Below are 15,207 nucleotides of genomic sequence, written 5' to 3' on the forward strand. Positions count from 1 at the left end.
ATCAATCTGGCTAACACTGTTTGGCTTGCCTTGGATATCCTAAGACTCCTTCCAATCCAGCTTTCAGGCCCACCCAAGCTGCTTTTCCATATGAATGGCAGGCCTTGGCTCATGCTTCACAACTTCCTAAGTCCTATCAAACAAGCAACAGCCTTGTTTGACCTCAGTATGACCCCGGCCAGGCATTAGCAGCAGCCAGCCTAGATTCGCAGCTTGGCTTCGTCCAGGAATCTCGAAGCCCAGCCTAAGTAGCAGCTGTCTCAGATTGGTTTATAGCTCAGGCAGGGGAGCCTCACGTAAATCACAGGTGGGAGCTGACATTGGCCTGCATCATCTGGGAATCCCCAGGGCCAGCACACCTAGTGGACAGCTACAGACCACGTAGGAGCACCACCACCTTGTCCCTGCACAGCTGATCCTCCATGGAGGGTGGAAGTTGGTGGTAAATGGTCACAGCTACTCCTTGCAGTTGACTGGCTTGGGTAAATCCCTCTCATTTATCTGCCAACGTCAGCCAAGCCTGAACTACAGGAGGAGGGTGTACTCAGCCCAGACAAAGGGTGAGCCTGGCTTGGTTGATAGGGAAGTCTGTGCCACTGGACCCTAAAGGACACCTGCTACATTAGGCCTTGCTATCAAGATGTAGAGTCAAAGCAGCTCTACCTAATACATGGAAAAAAGCACAAGGAGGCTGCTAAAATGAGACAAAGAAACATGGCCCAAATGAAAGAACAGATCAAACCTCCACAAAAAGAACCAAACAAAAGGGAGATAAGCAATCAGATGCAGAGTTCAAAACACTGGTCATAGGATGCTAAAGGAACTTAGTGAGGACCTCAACAGCATAAAAAAGATCTAGTCAAAAACAAAGTATACACTAATTAAAATAAATAACAATTTACAGGGAAACAGCAGTATAGTGGATGAAGCCCAGAAAGAAATCAATGATACGGAGCATAAGGAAGCAAAAACAGCTAATCAGAACAAGAAGAAAAATGAATCCAAAAAAATGAGGGTAGTATAAGCAACCTCTGGCACAACTTCCAGAGGACCAACACTTGCATCATAGGAGTGTCAGAAAGAGAAGAGACAGAAGAAATTGGAAATCTATTTGAGAAAATAATGAAAGAAAACTTCCCTAATTTGGTGAAGAAAATAGACATGCAAGCGCAGGAAGCACAGAAAATCCCAAACAAGATGGATGTGAAGAGGCTCACTCCAAGACACATCATAATTAAAATACCAAAAGTTAAAGATAAAGAGAGAATCTTAAAAGCAGCAAGAGAAAAGCAGGTAGTTTCCTACAGAGGAGTTCCCATACGACTGTCAGCTGACATCTCAAAAGAAACCCTGCAGGCTAGAAGGGATTAGCAAGAAATATTCAAAGTCATGAAGAGCAGGGACCTACAACCAAGATTGCTCTACCCAGCAAAGATAATCATTTAGAATCGTAGGTCAGATAAAGAGCTTCCCAGACAAGGAAAAACTAAAGGAGTTCATCATCACCAAACCATTACTACATGAAATGTTAAAGGGACTTATTTAAGAAAAAGAAGAGCAAATTTATGAACAATAAAATGGCAAAAAATACAAATCTGTCAACAATTAATTGTAAAATACAAACTAAGCACACACAAAGAACAGGGGCAGAATCATGGATGCAGAGAGTGTTTTGATGGTTGCCAGAAAGGAGGGGGTGTGGGGGAATGGGGGAAGAGATAGGGGATGAAGAAGTGCAAATAAGTAGTTACAGAATAGCCATGAGGACGTAAAGTGTACAGGAAATGGAGTAGCCAAAGAACTACTACGCATGACTCATGGACATGAACAATGGTATGGATATTGCCTGAGGGAGTGGGGGGTGCCGGGTGGAGGGGGGTAAAGGGGAAAAAATTGAGACAACTGTAATAGCATAATCAATAAAATATAATTTTAAAAAATAACACCAATCCAATTATGAAGGGGAAAAAATGGACATTGAACAAAATACCTGACCAGTACTCTTCAAAAGTATCAAGGACCCGAATAAACAAGGAAATATTAAAATACTTGCACAGATCAGAAGGAGATAAAGGACATGACCACTAAATACATTGTGATATCCTAAATTGGACATTGGATGAGGAAAAGGAAATAATTGGAAGAATTATATCAATATTAATTTCATAGTTATGTGCAATATACCTTAATTATGTAAGATGTTAAAATTATGGGAAGTTGGATAAAGGAAGATAGTTCTTGTTGTGTATTGTCTTTGCAAATTTTCTATGAATTTAAAATTATCCAAAACCAGTTTAGTATTGTTAAAGTAAAGCTAGGACTACCAGAGAATTCCCATCAAGATGAAGAATTAAACAGTATGCTCATCTTTTCCCTTCACTATGTCAAAATTGCAACTAAATTATTGAGCCACCTTCCTTTAGAATCACTTGCAGACTAGGTAAGATTATAAACTATTACCCAAAATAAGATTGGTAGGAAGGTCAGAGACTCAAAATGGGCTGGTCCTACCCTACACGTGGTGGTTAAGAATCAGAAGAGATATCTCATTTACAGAAGTCCTCCCTGAGCAGGAAGGATTCTCAGCCCCATACCAAGCTCCCCAGACCAGAGCACAGTACAAGGAAGATGAGTCCCCATAACACCTTGCTGTGAAAATCAACGAAGAGTCCATCTGTGTGATACAGATGGCTGCTGTAGACCCAGTCATCCTCTGAAAAGGCCTGAGCACAGACTTATGCATCTACACTCACTTTTAAGTTTCAGGGAAGGGACAGCAGCTTGAAAAGCTCAAAGAGCATACTGGGAGGAACTGAATTGTCTGGCTTCAGGGCTAGGGCTACAGGGGCAACTCTCTCCCAGACAGAAGTCCTGGCTAGCACCATTGTTACTTTGTTGAGCCCTGTCCCACACAGCCAGGATGTACAGGTGGGTATCATACCTGAGTTCATCTTTGTTAACATCACTTGTCCCGCTCTGGTGATTCCCTGAGCCTTGCCCCACTCTACGTGCACATCGTCCCAAACCCCTAACAGCAGCTGTTTCTCATAAGCTCCCAGCCTCAGCCCACAATATGGACTGTCCTAAAATCTCCCAAGATTTGCAAACCCCAAACAAACTGCAGGTGACTTCTGTGTGCCCTGAACATGTTTCTAAGTGGCTTTTGGCGCTGTTGGCAGCCAAGCTCCCCAAGACCCCTCCAAGCCCAGCCCAGGCAGGTACCAAGCATAGATCAGTTTGTAGCTCCTACCAGGTGGCCATGGGTTGTGCTCAGGCAGTGGCTTCCATAGTCCTACACCAGAACCCATACACCTGGTAACCAGCTTCAGACAGTACCTGATCACCCATCAAATTACCTCCACAAATGACACCCAAAAGTTGGATTCACCAGAGCCCCGCTAAAGTGAATCCTGCTCTGTGGAGTCAGCTCTTGAACAACAGCTCAATCACTATAGTCATGGAAACTCCTCACAGCCAGTCAGCCTTGGACGTCAGTCCCACCCACTGAAGTACCAGCAGAAATCAAGGCTCAGCTACAACCAGATGGCACACAAACCCACAGAAGGAATGTCTTTGGAGCACTCAGCTTGCTTACCTGGGAGTCTGTGCCACTTGGCCACGTAGGACACCTACTGTATAATGCCACCCTGCCAAGACAGAGATACAGTACATCTATCTAATACGTAGACACTCAGGCTGCCAAAATGAGGAGACAAACATGTCCCAAATGATAGAACAGGACAAAACTCCAGAAAATGAACAAACAACAAAATGGAGGCAGAGTTAAAAACACTGGTTTTAAGTATACTGAATGAATTTAGGAAGAATAGATGAACTCAGTGAAAATTTGCCTAAAAAAGACTCCATAAAAAGCAGTCAGAAATGACTACATTAAATGGAATCAAAAGCAGATTATAATAAACAATTGAGTCAACAATTTGGAATACAAGGTAGCAAAAAAAAGCATCCAGTTGGAACAGAAAAAAAATTTTTTTCTTTTTAATGAGGATAGTTTTGGTGACTTCTGGGACAATGTTTGTATCATAGGGGTATGAGAAGAAGAGAGAGAACAAAGGATGAGGAATATATTTGAAGCAATATTGACTGAAGTCTTCCGTAACCTAGTGAAAGAACTAGATCTAGGAGTCCAGGAAGTGCAGAGAGACCCAAACAAGATGAACCCAAAGAGGCCCACACCAAGACACATCATAATTAAAATACCCAAAAAGAGTATATTAAAAGCAGCAGGAGAAAAGCAGGAAGTTACATACAAGGGAGCTCCCATAAGACTGTCAGCTGATTTCTCTACAGATGTTTTGCAGACCCTAAGGGATTGGCATATTCAAAGTGATGAAAAGCAATGACTACAACCAAGATTACTCCAGGGGTTCCCCAATGCCTGGGGCACTGAGCAGTGCTGTTCCGTGGCGTGTTAGGAACTGGTCCACACAGCAGGAGGTGAGCGGCTGGACAGCAAGCAAAGACTTGCTTATGTTACTACCTGAGTCAACCTCCTGTCTCCCCGCATCCCAAGTCTGTGGAAAAATTGTTTTCCACAAAACTGGTCCCTGATGCCAAAAAGGTTGGGGACTACTGCTCTACCTTGTAAAACTCATTTAGAATCCAAGGAGAGGTGAAGATCTTCCCTGACAATAAAAAGCTAAAGGAGTTAATCACCACCCAAATAGTGTTAAATTAAAAAGGACTTCTCTAAGAAGACAAGAAAAAGATAAAAATATGAATAATAAAATGGCAGTAACTATGTTCAGTGTGGTTATAATTATGTTAAATATAAATGGATTAAATGCTCTCATCAAAAGACGGACAGGATGACTGAATGGAAAAGAAAACAAGATCCACACGTATGCTGTCTACAAGAGACTCACTCCAAATCAAGAGACACACAGGCTGAAAATAAAAGGATGGAAAAAGATATTTCATGAAACGTAGTATAGCAGGGAACAGTTAATAGCAGACAAAATCGACTTTATTGCTTGCTAGCCTCTGAACCAAAAGGTCACTGGTTCGATTCCAGGTCAGGGCACATGCCTGGGTTGCAGGCCAGGTCCCAGGTTGGGGGTGTGCAAAAGGCAACTGATTTTATCTTTCTGCACATCAGTCTTCCCTCTTTCTCCCTCCTTCCCCTCAAAATAAGGAAAATCTTTTTTTAAAAATTAGAAGGTTATTTAGGAAGTTACAGAAATAGAAGTAATCCAGCTGGTTAGAAGGGTCCTTGGAGCATTGGAGATAGAAAGGCAAAGGCAAATGTAACACGCCTGAGGGTAGGAAAAAGGGAGAAGCACAGGCATGTTCCTGAGAGGGAGAGTGCTTAAAATAGATTTTAAAACAATAGCTGTAATAAGAGAATGAAGGATATCGGTGTGTACAAGGAGGGACCCTAAAAAAACCCTGAAATTATCTTCTGGAGTGCAGGCCCCTTGTCGTACAGGCTTCCCCTGCTAGGTGAGTATTCTAGGAACCCATCTGTGTCATTGTACTAGTTAGTCATTGTGAGAGGCTGTGTTTGGCTTGAGTGAAATTTTTTTGAAGACTCAACACGGTTGCCCATTTCATGATGTATATTTACAAGTGTACCTGCCCACACCAAAAATGGCAAGACCCCTGTTCCTCACCCTCCCTAATCACTGGGTTTCTCCCTGAGGGACTTTTGTGTCCCTGGATGAAAAAAGTCCTCATATTTTGCTGATGTGAAGGAAGTGAAACAAAAAATGGCAGAAGCACTAAAAGGCATCAAAATTGACAAGTTCAAAAACTGTTTTGAGCAGTGGAAAATATGTCTGGTAGGTGTATTGCATCAAGTGGAGAGTACTTTGAAGGTGACTGAAGTTTAAACATTTAAGAATAAATACATAATTTGTTTATAAATAAATTCTGGGTTTTTTTGGGTCCCCCCCTCGTATAATAGTCAAGATATGTAAGCAACCTAAGCAGTGGACGGTTGGATAAAGAAGATGTGATACATATGTATGTACAATTGAATATTACTTGGCCATAAAGAAGAGTGAAATCTTACTATTTGCAACAACATGGATGGACTTAAGCGGTATTATGGTAAGTGAAGTAAGTCAGACTTCTTGAAATAAATCAGATTTGTCTTACTTGAACGACAAATACCGTATGATTTCACTTATTTGGAATCTAAAAGACAGGCGAACAACCAAAACAGAAACAAAGTTGTAGATCCGGAGAACAAACTTATGGTTGCCATTTGACAGGTCAGTTAAGGAGCTAGGTGAAAAAGGTGAAGGGATTAAGAAGTACAAATTGGAAGTGACAAGACAGTCACGGGTATGTAAAGTACATGACGGGTAATATAGTCAATAATACTGTAGTAACTATGGGGACAGATGGGTACTAGCGTTATTTTGGGGGATCACTTCATAAGTATTAGTTTGAATAAAACAGACGTATTTGATAAGTTATGTTGATGTGAATTAGAGGAGAATTAAATGAAATCAGAACAGGGCCACAGGCAGGACTGATAGACTTTCATATGTTTGAAGGAAGGCATTTAACTTTTGCTTCTTTTAAGGTGACAATCACTTGAGTAGTTTGGGACTAAACAAATTAAATCTTATAAAGTTTTAAAAAGAATAACAGGTCTAATTGGGTAAATGATCATGTGATGGTTAGTGTTTTGGGGTATTTTTTTTGTTACATAGTCTTCTGTTATGTATTGTACTAACAGTCTAAAATCAGCTTGTTGCAAATGAAATTGTAGTGAAATTTATATAGACTAAGTGAGGCCAAGTTCCTGGTTTCACCCAATCCTGGTAACTAATTCTATTTAATTAATTATCCGTGTTAGGTAGACATGAAATAGGTCTAGCGAGAAAGAGTTTCTGACCTGTAGTGTCAGATATTTCCTTCCTGTTCTTTTACATTTTCAACTCATGGTGGGCTGCATATGCCAGAACCTGCAAAATGGTGTGAGCAATATCATGTGTTTTTGCATTTACAGGTTACAAATTACAAAAAAAGCAGTCAGTGGGAAATTATTATAGGTGTTGGTAACTTAATGTTTTCTAAGAATAAATTAGGAGTAAATTTTTTTTTTTTAGAAAAAGAATATCCTCTGTTAAAGCATAACTTAGTAAAGTGTACTGATTATCTTTTTTTTAACTGAAGAATGTTAGTATTGATCTGAATTTTCTGATTTCTAACACTGGCTCTAGCATGGTGTATAAGATAACATGATGAATGTTTTGTGAATATTAGGACATGAATTCAGAAATTGATTCTGGAAATTTCCAAAAGAATTTCATTTCAGTAAATTACCTGATTTGGGCATTATGAGAAAGGCTTAATTAGAAGGAGAAAAACACAGACTTTTTAACTTAAAAAATCACCAGCATAGGCTCTGAATCATTCTCCCTTACAGTACATTGAATTGGTGAGTCAGATAAAATGTATGGCTTTCAGTAAATGTATTTCCCACAATTGGAAACAGCTGTTTTTATTGTGGAACCAGCTCTTATCTCAGCAGCCGCTTCATTCAAAAGAAGCTTCCAGGGCTACTATGAAATGTGAGACATAGACGAGCATTCAGAACGTGAAACAAAAAAACCTGATCAGATGTTTCCAAATACTTTGGTATTTTATGTTCATATTCTTTTACTACTAAGGTATCCATTTTTTAAATTATAACCAGTTTTGATTCAGTCACTGACAAACAGTGCCAATAGCCTTGATTTATATAAATAATAAGAGGAATTTCTTAAAATTTTGCCACTATTTTAGTTTTGGTGGGAAGGAGTGATTTAAATGTTAGAAATTTGTTTTAAATACTTTATTTTACAATAAATTTTTCACATCTTTGAACTGACTGTATCATACTCACTCTATTTTACTGTGGTTTACCCATAGGTATTTCTAACATTAGAAACATCAAAAAAAACCCTGCTTATTCAAACCATTTCCCTAGTTCCTTGTGTCTTCAGTGTTGAACTCCCAACAGTGAGTGCATGACAAAAGTTCATGCTATATTAAGTTATGAAAGTTTTAATAGCAGATTCAGACTAAATAAATACATGTTTTATACAACACCTGTTGGTTTCATTCACTGTTTTCTTTTTTACTAATTTACATTTGAAAATTCCTCGTTTGTTGTCGTAGGATACTCTTGGCTTCAATAAAGTAGTTGGTTTGAATCTTTGATCCAGTATTTTCTTTTTGGTACCTTTCCCCCACCCCCACAAACACTGTTACCAGTGGGAATTTTCTTCTTTATGCTGATATCTGTGCCCATTTGCCTCTACCCTTACACCCAGGCATCTGTAAGACTAGTATTCCTTTTTTAATCTTAGTTTTTTTTTTCCGTTCCTCCTGTGTAAACATCAGTCAAGATCTCCTGACAGATTAACTTCAGAACATCATCTTGGTTTCCACTTGTGTATAATGTGACGATTTCCAGATTCTTATTCTTTTAAAATTCAATTATGTTCCTTTTTTCTCCACTTTCTGGCACTCTTATCCATGATTTCATCTTACGGTTTTGCTATAAAAGTACTATCTTCCCCTTTTTGTCTAATTTGACATAGAACCTGTTTTAATCTTTAAAAGCTCATCGAATAATGACCAAATAAAATCCAGAAATCATACTATCAAAACAACTTCCAGGGCTCCCTCACATTTCCAAGTTTGCTTTTAATTTTTAATTCCCTTTTTATTGTCTCAATTTATGATACTCTTTTTTCCATTTTCCTCAACTAGTAATCTGCCTTTTTTTTTTTTAATGAAGGCTTCTATTTTTCTAACTGAAAATAATTTTTCCTCATAGTGATCAACTTTATGTTGAAGTCCAGTTTTACTTAGATACTACTTTTGTGCTTAATCTATAATTTCTGTTTCATTTGAACATGTAGAATTTCTAAACTTATTAAGCTGTTACGTAAGGGATGAGACACTCAGTAGAGTTTCTACCCAATAGTTTTGTGAATTGAGGAATTACCATTTGTATTCTCTGTTTACTTCTAAAATACTTAATTATTTGGCTTTACACTATATTGAAATGAGAAATGATGGGAACTCTGGTATCTAAAATGAAAATTACATATTATTTGAGAAATAATATCTTGTGTATTATTTGAGAAAGTATCTGATTTTCTCGAACTGGAATATATACCAACTTGTACTGTGAGCAGTGGAAAGTCTTCATATAATCCCTCTAAGCAGATCTAAAATGACCAATGATGGAGACATGAACAAACACTTGTCCCATGATGGAGACAGCAACAAAGCAGTAACTCCCCTGCGGAATGAGCCATGATTGAGTAGAACTAAAGAGCCAGATAAGAAAAACAGAAAACTATTGTACTTCCGTCGTGATACAGAGCTGAATAGAAAGCCAGACATCTTCAGGTTCTGACTTACTATTTCGGCACATCTGGTTTTATTGATGTAATCCAGAAAATAATCTCAACTCTGGAGAAGTTATGGTGAAGAATCAGTGAATTGAAGTTTCACTTCGTAGCAGCTTGTTCCAACTATGTAGTTATCAACTAGCCTTTGAGGTACCTATCTTACTAATACTTCTTAATTGGAAGTACTTACTTTACTAGTACTTCTTTATGTTTAAGAGAAATACTAGTTACTTTAGATTAATTCCACTTTCTAATAAGGCATCATATGAGTTGGTGCTTTATTAATCCCACGCTCAAATATGTTTACAGGCCTACATTTTATAGTTTAGTTTGTAGCAGAGCCAGGAATCAAACTTGCCATGCCTTATTTCATAGCCCTTAATGCTATATACTACACTCAACTCTGCATTGCACTCTGTTTTATGTTTTGAAACACAGATATATTGGTCTCTTTTGAAATGGACATGCTTGTTCACTTTGGGTATTATCTTGCTGTTCCCCAGTCACCAAACTGCATAATGGCACTTATAAAACAGTATACTTCTTGGCAATATTGGAGATAATGTTTGCAGATTTCATAGGATTAGGCCAGTTTTAACATGCTTTTGAACCTCTTTTGTAGGTTGCTACCTCTTGCATTTACTTTTATGTCATCACTTTCCAGTCTTAAACTTGATTTCTTTACATCATTAGGTAATATTTTTTTCAGGTATCCTCATTCTCTTACTGCTTAAGCAATGTTTTTTAAATAAAATAAAGGTCTAGATTTGATGATTACCAACCCCTAGAGATCAGGGATACAACTTTATTCCCCTCAAATATGGAATATTGTCAAGAACAGCTCTGCTCTGTATGAACAGGAAATTCAAAAGACTTTTAAAAATGAAAAATGAGGACCTTCCTGAATAAAGTTTTATTCTAATCTCCCATTAACTCCTAAGATTAGGCTGCTGGCCTCCATTACTTTCACAAAATGAATAATGGCCCAGAAGCTAAGTAAGCTAAGCCATCTCTTTCTCAATTGTTTCAGTTTCTCAGGAATTGCTGTACAAAGCTGCCAATAACGATCTCCGGGGATCTCACCCCCATTCCACCTCCCACTGCCTCCTCTGCAGCTCCAGATGCCACCAAAAGAAGGAGCTTTGAAGAAAGTGCCTGTACCCTCTTTTACCCTGAGGTGGGTGAGGCCAGTCAGGGTGATTCTCAGGATATCCTGATGATCAAAGGTATAGTTGAAGCCTTCATCAAGAATTTCGTGAAGATGACCAAGAAATTTGGGAAACGTTACCAAATAGCCTAGAAACTGAAGACAGAGCTCAAGAATGAATGGCACAATGCCACCAGAAATGTAATACGTACTGACATACAAGACCCTAAATAAGCTCCTTGAGGGCAGAGACTATTATGCTGTTTTTATATCTCTCCCTCACCTTTACAATATCTAGCATAGTAGCGAGCATATACACTATATTCAATAAATGTTAGTTTATGACTTAGAAGACTTTATGGAAAATGCTCTCCAACCCCTTTCTCTGGCACTTAATCTAAGATTGCCCATTCATCAGGCGAATAGTGATGAGTTCAGTGATGTCTCAAGCTTCTTGGCCACTGTTGTCTTCTGTCTGTGTGTCTGAGTAGGTAATATTTATCTGTCTAGTATATGAATTTCCAGTATTAATACTTAAAAGTTATATCTTCATTGATGCCTGGGCATTTACTTAGATATTTTATTGTATTTAGCCTATGTAATAGAAATCATATCTGAACCACACTCTAGGGGATTTTTAAATTTCTTTATTTATGAGATTCTATAACAGTCTTGCTTCTTGATTAGATCTTATATTAGTCATCACTGTGTTTCAGAAGTAGGATATACTATCACAACATCAATTTCCCAGAAATCTAATTTGTTAATCTTGAATGGTAATGCATAGTCTTATATCTCATCAGAGCAATGCTAAGAGAGTCTGCTAAAGGAGTATTTATCGTGACAGTGATTGAAGATACGATGTAATTAAAACAAAGTTCTTGGTTTACTATTTCTCTTAGAGAAAGGGAGATATTAAAAACTTAGTTGCATTCAGTTCTTCAATTTGTCCTTCACTTCTGCATTAAGGAGGTAATTCTCATTTAGAGGTAGACCTTAAAAATTGCATCTTCAGTATTTGATTTCTTATACCTTTTATATGTAAGACTTTTTATTTGTAATGTTTTTCAAGTTAAAAGCTAACATTTCAGAATGCTACTAGTTTTTTGACAAACATGAAATGACATTCCTTTTGTACTCTCAGCAGCTAGCTTTTTAGGTTATAAGGAATCCAATCAGAACCAAGTATATTTTATTCAGAAAAATAATCTTTCCTGAATGACATACTTTTCTCTTGAACGTGAGATGTATTAAATTAGGCTGCATTGACTTGGGGTTTTGGTATAATTATGAGGCATTTTGAAGGGAAATTGAATCTTTGTCTTCATGAGCGTTTACGTATATAACAAAAAAAAAAAAAAACCAAAAAACCAAACACCTTAAATGTACAGCTTTAATAGGGGTTTATTCTATTTCATGGATAAATTAATTACTTCTAGAATATGCTGTAGAGGAAAAACAATATGAAAGTGACTTAGGTAGATCAGATAGGACGTGGATTTTAGGTCTCTTTTAATTTTCATCTCTGATTCTATGAAATGAAACGTAAGTTTTGTTTGTCAGTTTATATGGTGAATTTGAATCAATAATCGGGAACAAATTTGATTAGAATATTTTTAGTGATTTTTATCAGTAAATACATTTTATAGTAGAACAAATACATAAAAGAAATTATTAACTCTGTTCATTCTTCCACTAAAACTAGTTTTTCCTCTGTTAATCTAACAGGAGAAATTATATATATGAAACCTGTGAAATTTTGTCGACATCTAATGTGGTTTGTCCTCTGCTTTTTGTCCTCTTATGTCAGCTTAAAAATCATATTATTACAGGGAATGGCAGTGGCAACAACTAAAGTGTTACAGTGCAACACAGAATGGTTTAACATTAGTTTTAGACTTGAATTTTCCTATGATTTCTGTCTTTTCTTCTCTCTCCAGGTTCCCCACCAACCTCAGATAAGTCTTCCCAGCGACCATCAGAGAGCATTAACTGTAGCCCTACCCGGAAGAGGTCTTCATCGGAAAGTACATCTTCAACAGGCAAGTGCTATTCATTTTACCAGACTTTGAAGGTAATTTCCCATGTGTTCCTTGTGAACAGAATTATAATATTGTATACTTTACAATAAAAATTATAATTTACAATAGAAGTTATAATAGTGTATAAAAAAACAAAAGTGGGTCTGGGAATGTGAGAAACAGTAATAATGTACATTGAAACAATACAGTAGTCTTCCTTTTAACCCCCTTTGTGTCCAGCTAGACGTACAGTAGTCCTTACTTATCTGTGGGGGATCTGTTTCAAAACCTCCAATGGATTCCTAAAATCACAAAAAGTACTGAATCTCGTGTGTGTGTGTGTGTGTGTGTGTGTATGTATGAGATGTATATATCATATATCTTATATCTCATATATATCTTTTTCATATATATGTGTGTGTGTGTGTTTTCTGTTTGTGTTGCCTACCTACAAATTTAATGCTTTTTCTATTTTAACCTAAGTACCTCGCATGCACCATGGCTGTAACTTTCAGTTTGAGATGTGACAGCAAAACTAGTGTGAATTTCTTTTTCCTTCTTCACAATTTCTCTAATAGAAGATTCACTCTTATGGTAGATCTTTACAACTTCAGCATATGATTTTTTTCTTTCTCTATTAAGAACTCTCACCTTTTTATATAAAGGAAGCACTTTATATCTTCTTTTTGACATATCCCTATTTCCAGCATCACAACTCTTGTGTTTTGGGGCTGTTATTAAATAATATAATGCCTAAATGAACCCAAGCATTTCAGTACCAAGATAGTTGATCTGATAACACGGAACACTACCAAGTGACTAAAAAGGTAGTTAGCAGCTACAGTGCGAATGTGCTAGACAAAGGGATGATTCACATACTGGGTGGGACAGAGAGGGATGGAATAAGATTTACCACACTACTCATAACAGCACAAAATTTAAAATTTATAAATTGTTTATTTTTGGAATTTTCCATTTAATATTTTTGGACCACAGTTGACTGCATGTAAATGAAACTACAGAAAGAGAAACAGCAAATAAGGGCAAGCACTACTGTAATCCAGAGGGAATAATTAAAAAAAAAAACAAACTACAAGAGTAAACAGACACAAAGATAAAGATTTTAAAAGTTGACTTGAAGTGAGGGGTATATAGTGTAATAGGGAGATGTATTTAGAATAAAAACTTAGACATGCTATACAAAATTGTTTAGTGAAATAATAGATTCTAAAGTAGCATTCACAAATCTCTTAGATATGTAAAACAGTTTATGAGGTTGTAAGAAGGATCTCTTAATATTTATTTCTAACCTCAGCTTTTAAAATTAGTAATGTTTATGTATTTAAAATACACATAATTTCTTAATGTGGTATAACATTTGTATAATTTATACATAGACTTCAGTAATGCTCTCGATATTCTTTTACTTACGTGTGTTTCAAAAACAATAGATGATCTGTATTTGTCTTCTACCTTTACTGAGGATCAGAGTAAGAAATCATTTTTAATTTATCAGTGTTATCAGGATAGATGAGTGTGGTAGCTTCATACCAGGCAGTGGGAGTAATATATATAAAGGGAAGAAAGTGAGCTCAAGAAACTAAATAAAGGAGCCAGTATGGTCGGACTAAATGCAATAACTGAATATGAGGCTGCAAAGATAGGTAGGAACCAGTCATGTATAGCCTTATTAATAACACTTAGAAATCATTGAAATGTTTCTAGATAAATGTTCATATATATATTATTTTATTTTTATGTGTTTTTCTTTCATTGAACTCTAGAACACCCCACCCCTACCAAATTTACTGGCAAGGTATCACTAAAAAATCACTTTTTGAAAAAAATGATATTTGTTGAAGAGATCTTTTCTAGAGGATCATAGGGAAAAAAAAGAAATAGTAGGCTATTTTTAACCACATATAAAAAGGGAAGTGGAGTTTGTACATCTTTCTAAGCATATGTCCCCAGAATGACTTTGGGTCTGAAGGTTATAAACCTGAAGTGTGATTAGTCATTTCTTAGCTTTCTGTCCAAGAGTTTTTGATTAGGAGCTCACTTGAGACTTATGGTCAGAAAATTTAATTTCTTCATCAGTACAAGTTCTCACTGTCCAATTTGTATCAATATGGTATTTGTTGAATTTATTTGATTATTATCTTAAATATATTTGAAGCTTTTTATTAATACTTTTGTGCTAGAAATACAGTGGAATTCAAACAACACTGATAGTTTGTCTTATAATGTTTGGTTTTTATACTACTTCAAAGAGACTTAAAGTCATAACAATTGGTAACTAATTTTGATCGTGTCAGTCTAGACCAGTGTTCAACAAACACAGCCTATGAACAAATGTGGCCCAGGGCCTCTTTTTGTGCAGCCCTCAGGGTAAGAATTGCTTATACATTGGTTTTACTTTTTATTTTATTTTATTTTATTTTATCAATTTAATTTTTTATGCTGTTACAGTTGTTCCAATTTTCCCCCCTTCACCCTTCTCCATCATGCCTGATACCCAGTTCCACAGTCACTCGCCACACCATTGTTTATGTCCATGGGTCCTACATGTATGTTCTATGACGAATTCCTTCACCTTTTTTTTTTTTTTAAGATTTCATTTATTTATTTCTAGAGAGAGGAAGGGAGGGAGAAAGAG

The 15,207-nt window shown here is 36.7% G+C and overlaps 1 protein-coding gene across 4 annotated transcripts in view; it reads left to right on the forward strand.

The window, feature by feature from the left end:
• ASH1L (ASH1 like histone lysine methyltransferase) overlaps positions 1–15,207 on the forward strand; it is a 220,978-nt gene that overhangs the window by 83,832 nt on the left and 121,939 nt on the right. For all 4 annotated transcript variants that reach the window (XM_054563173.1, XM_054563170.1, XM_054563171.1 and 1 more), the window contains one exon: positions 12,471–12,572. In XM_054563173.1, the coding sequence (XP_054419148.1) occupies positions 12,471–12,572 (102 nt within the window). The remainder of the gene's footprint in view (positions 1–12,470; positions 12,573–15,207) is intronic.

This window comes from Pteronotus mesoamericanus, unplaced genomic scaffold (genome assembly GCF_021234165.1).
Source record: "Pteronotus mesoamericanus isolate MK-2021 breed Mesoamerican mustached bat unplaced genomic scaffold, CSHL_Meso_final scaffold_705, whole genome shotgun sequence".
Lineage (NCBI taxonomy): Eukaryota > Metazoa > Chordata > Mammalia > Chiroptera > Mormoopidae > Pteronotus > Pteronotus mesoamericanus.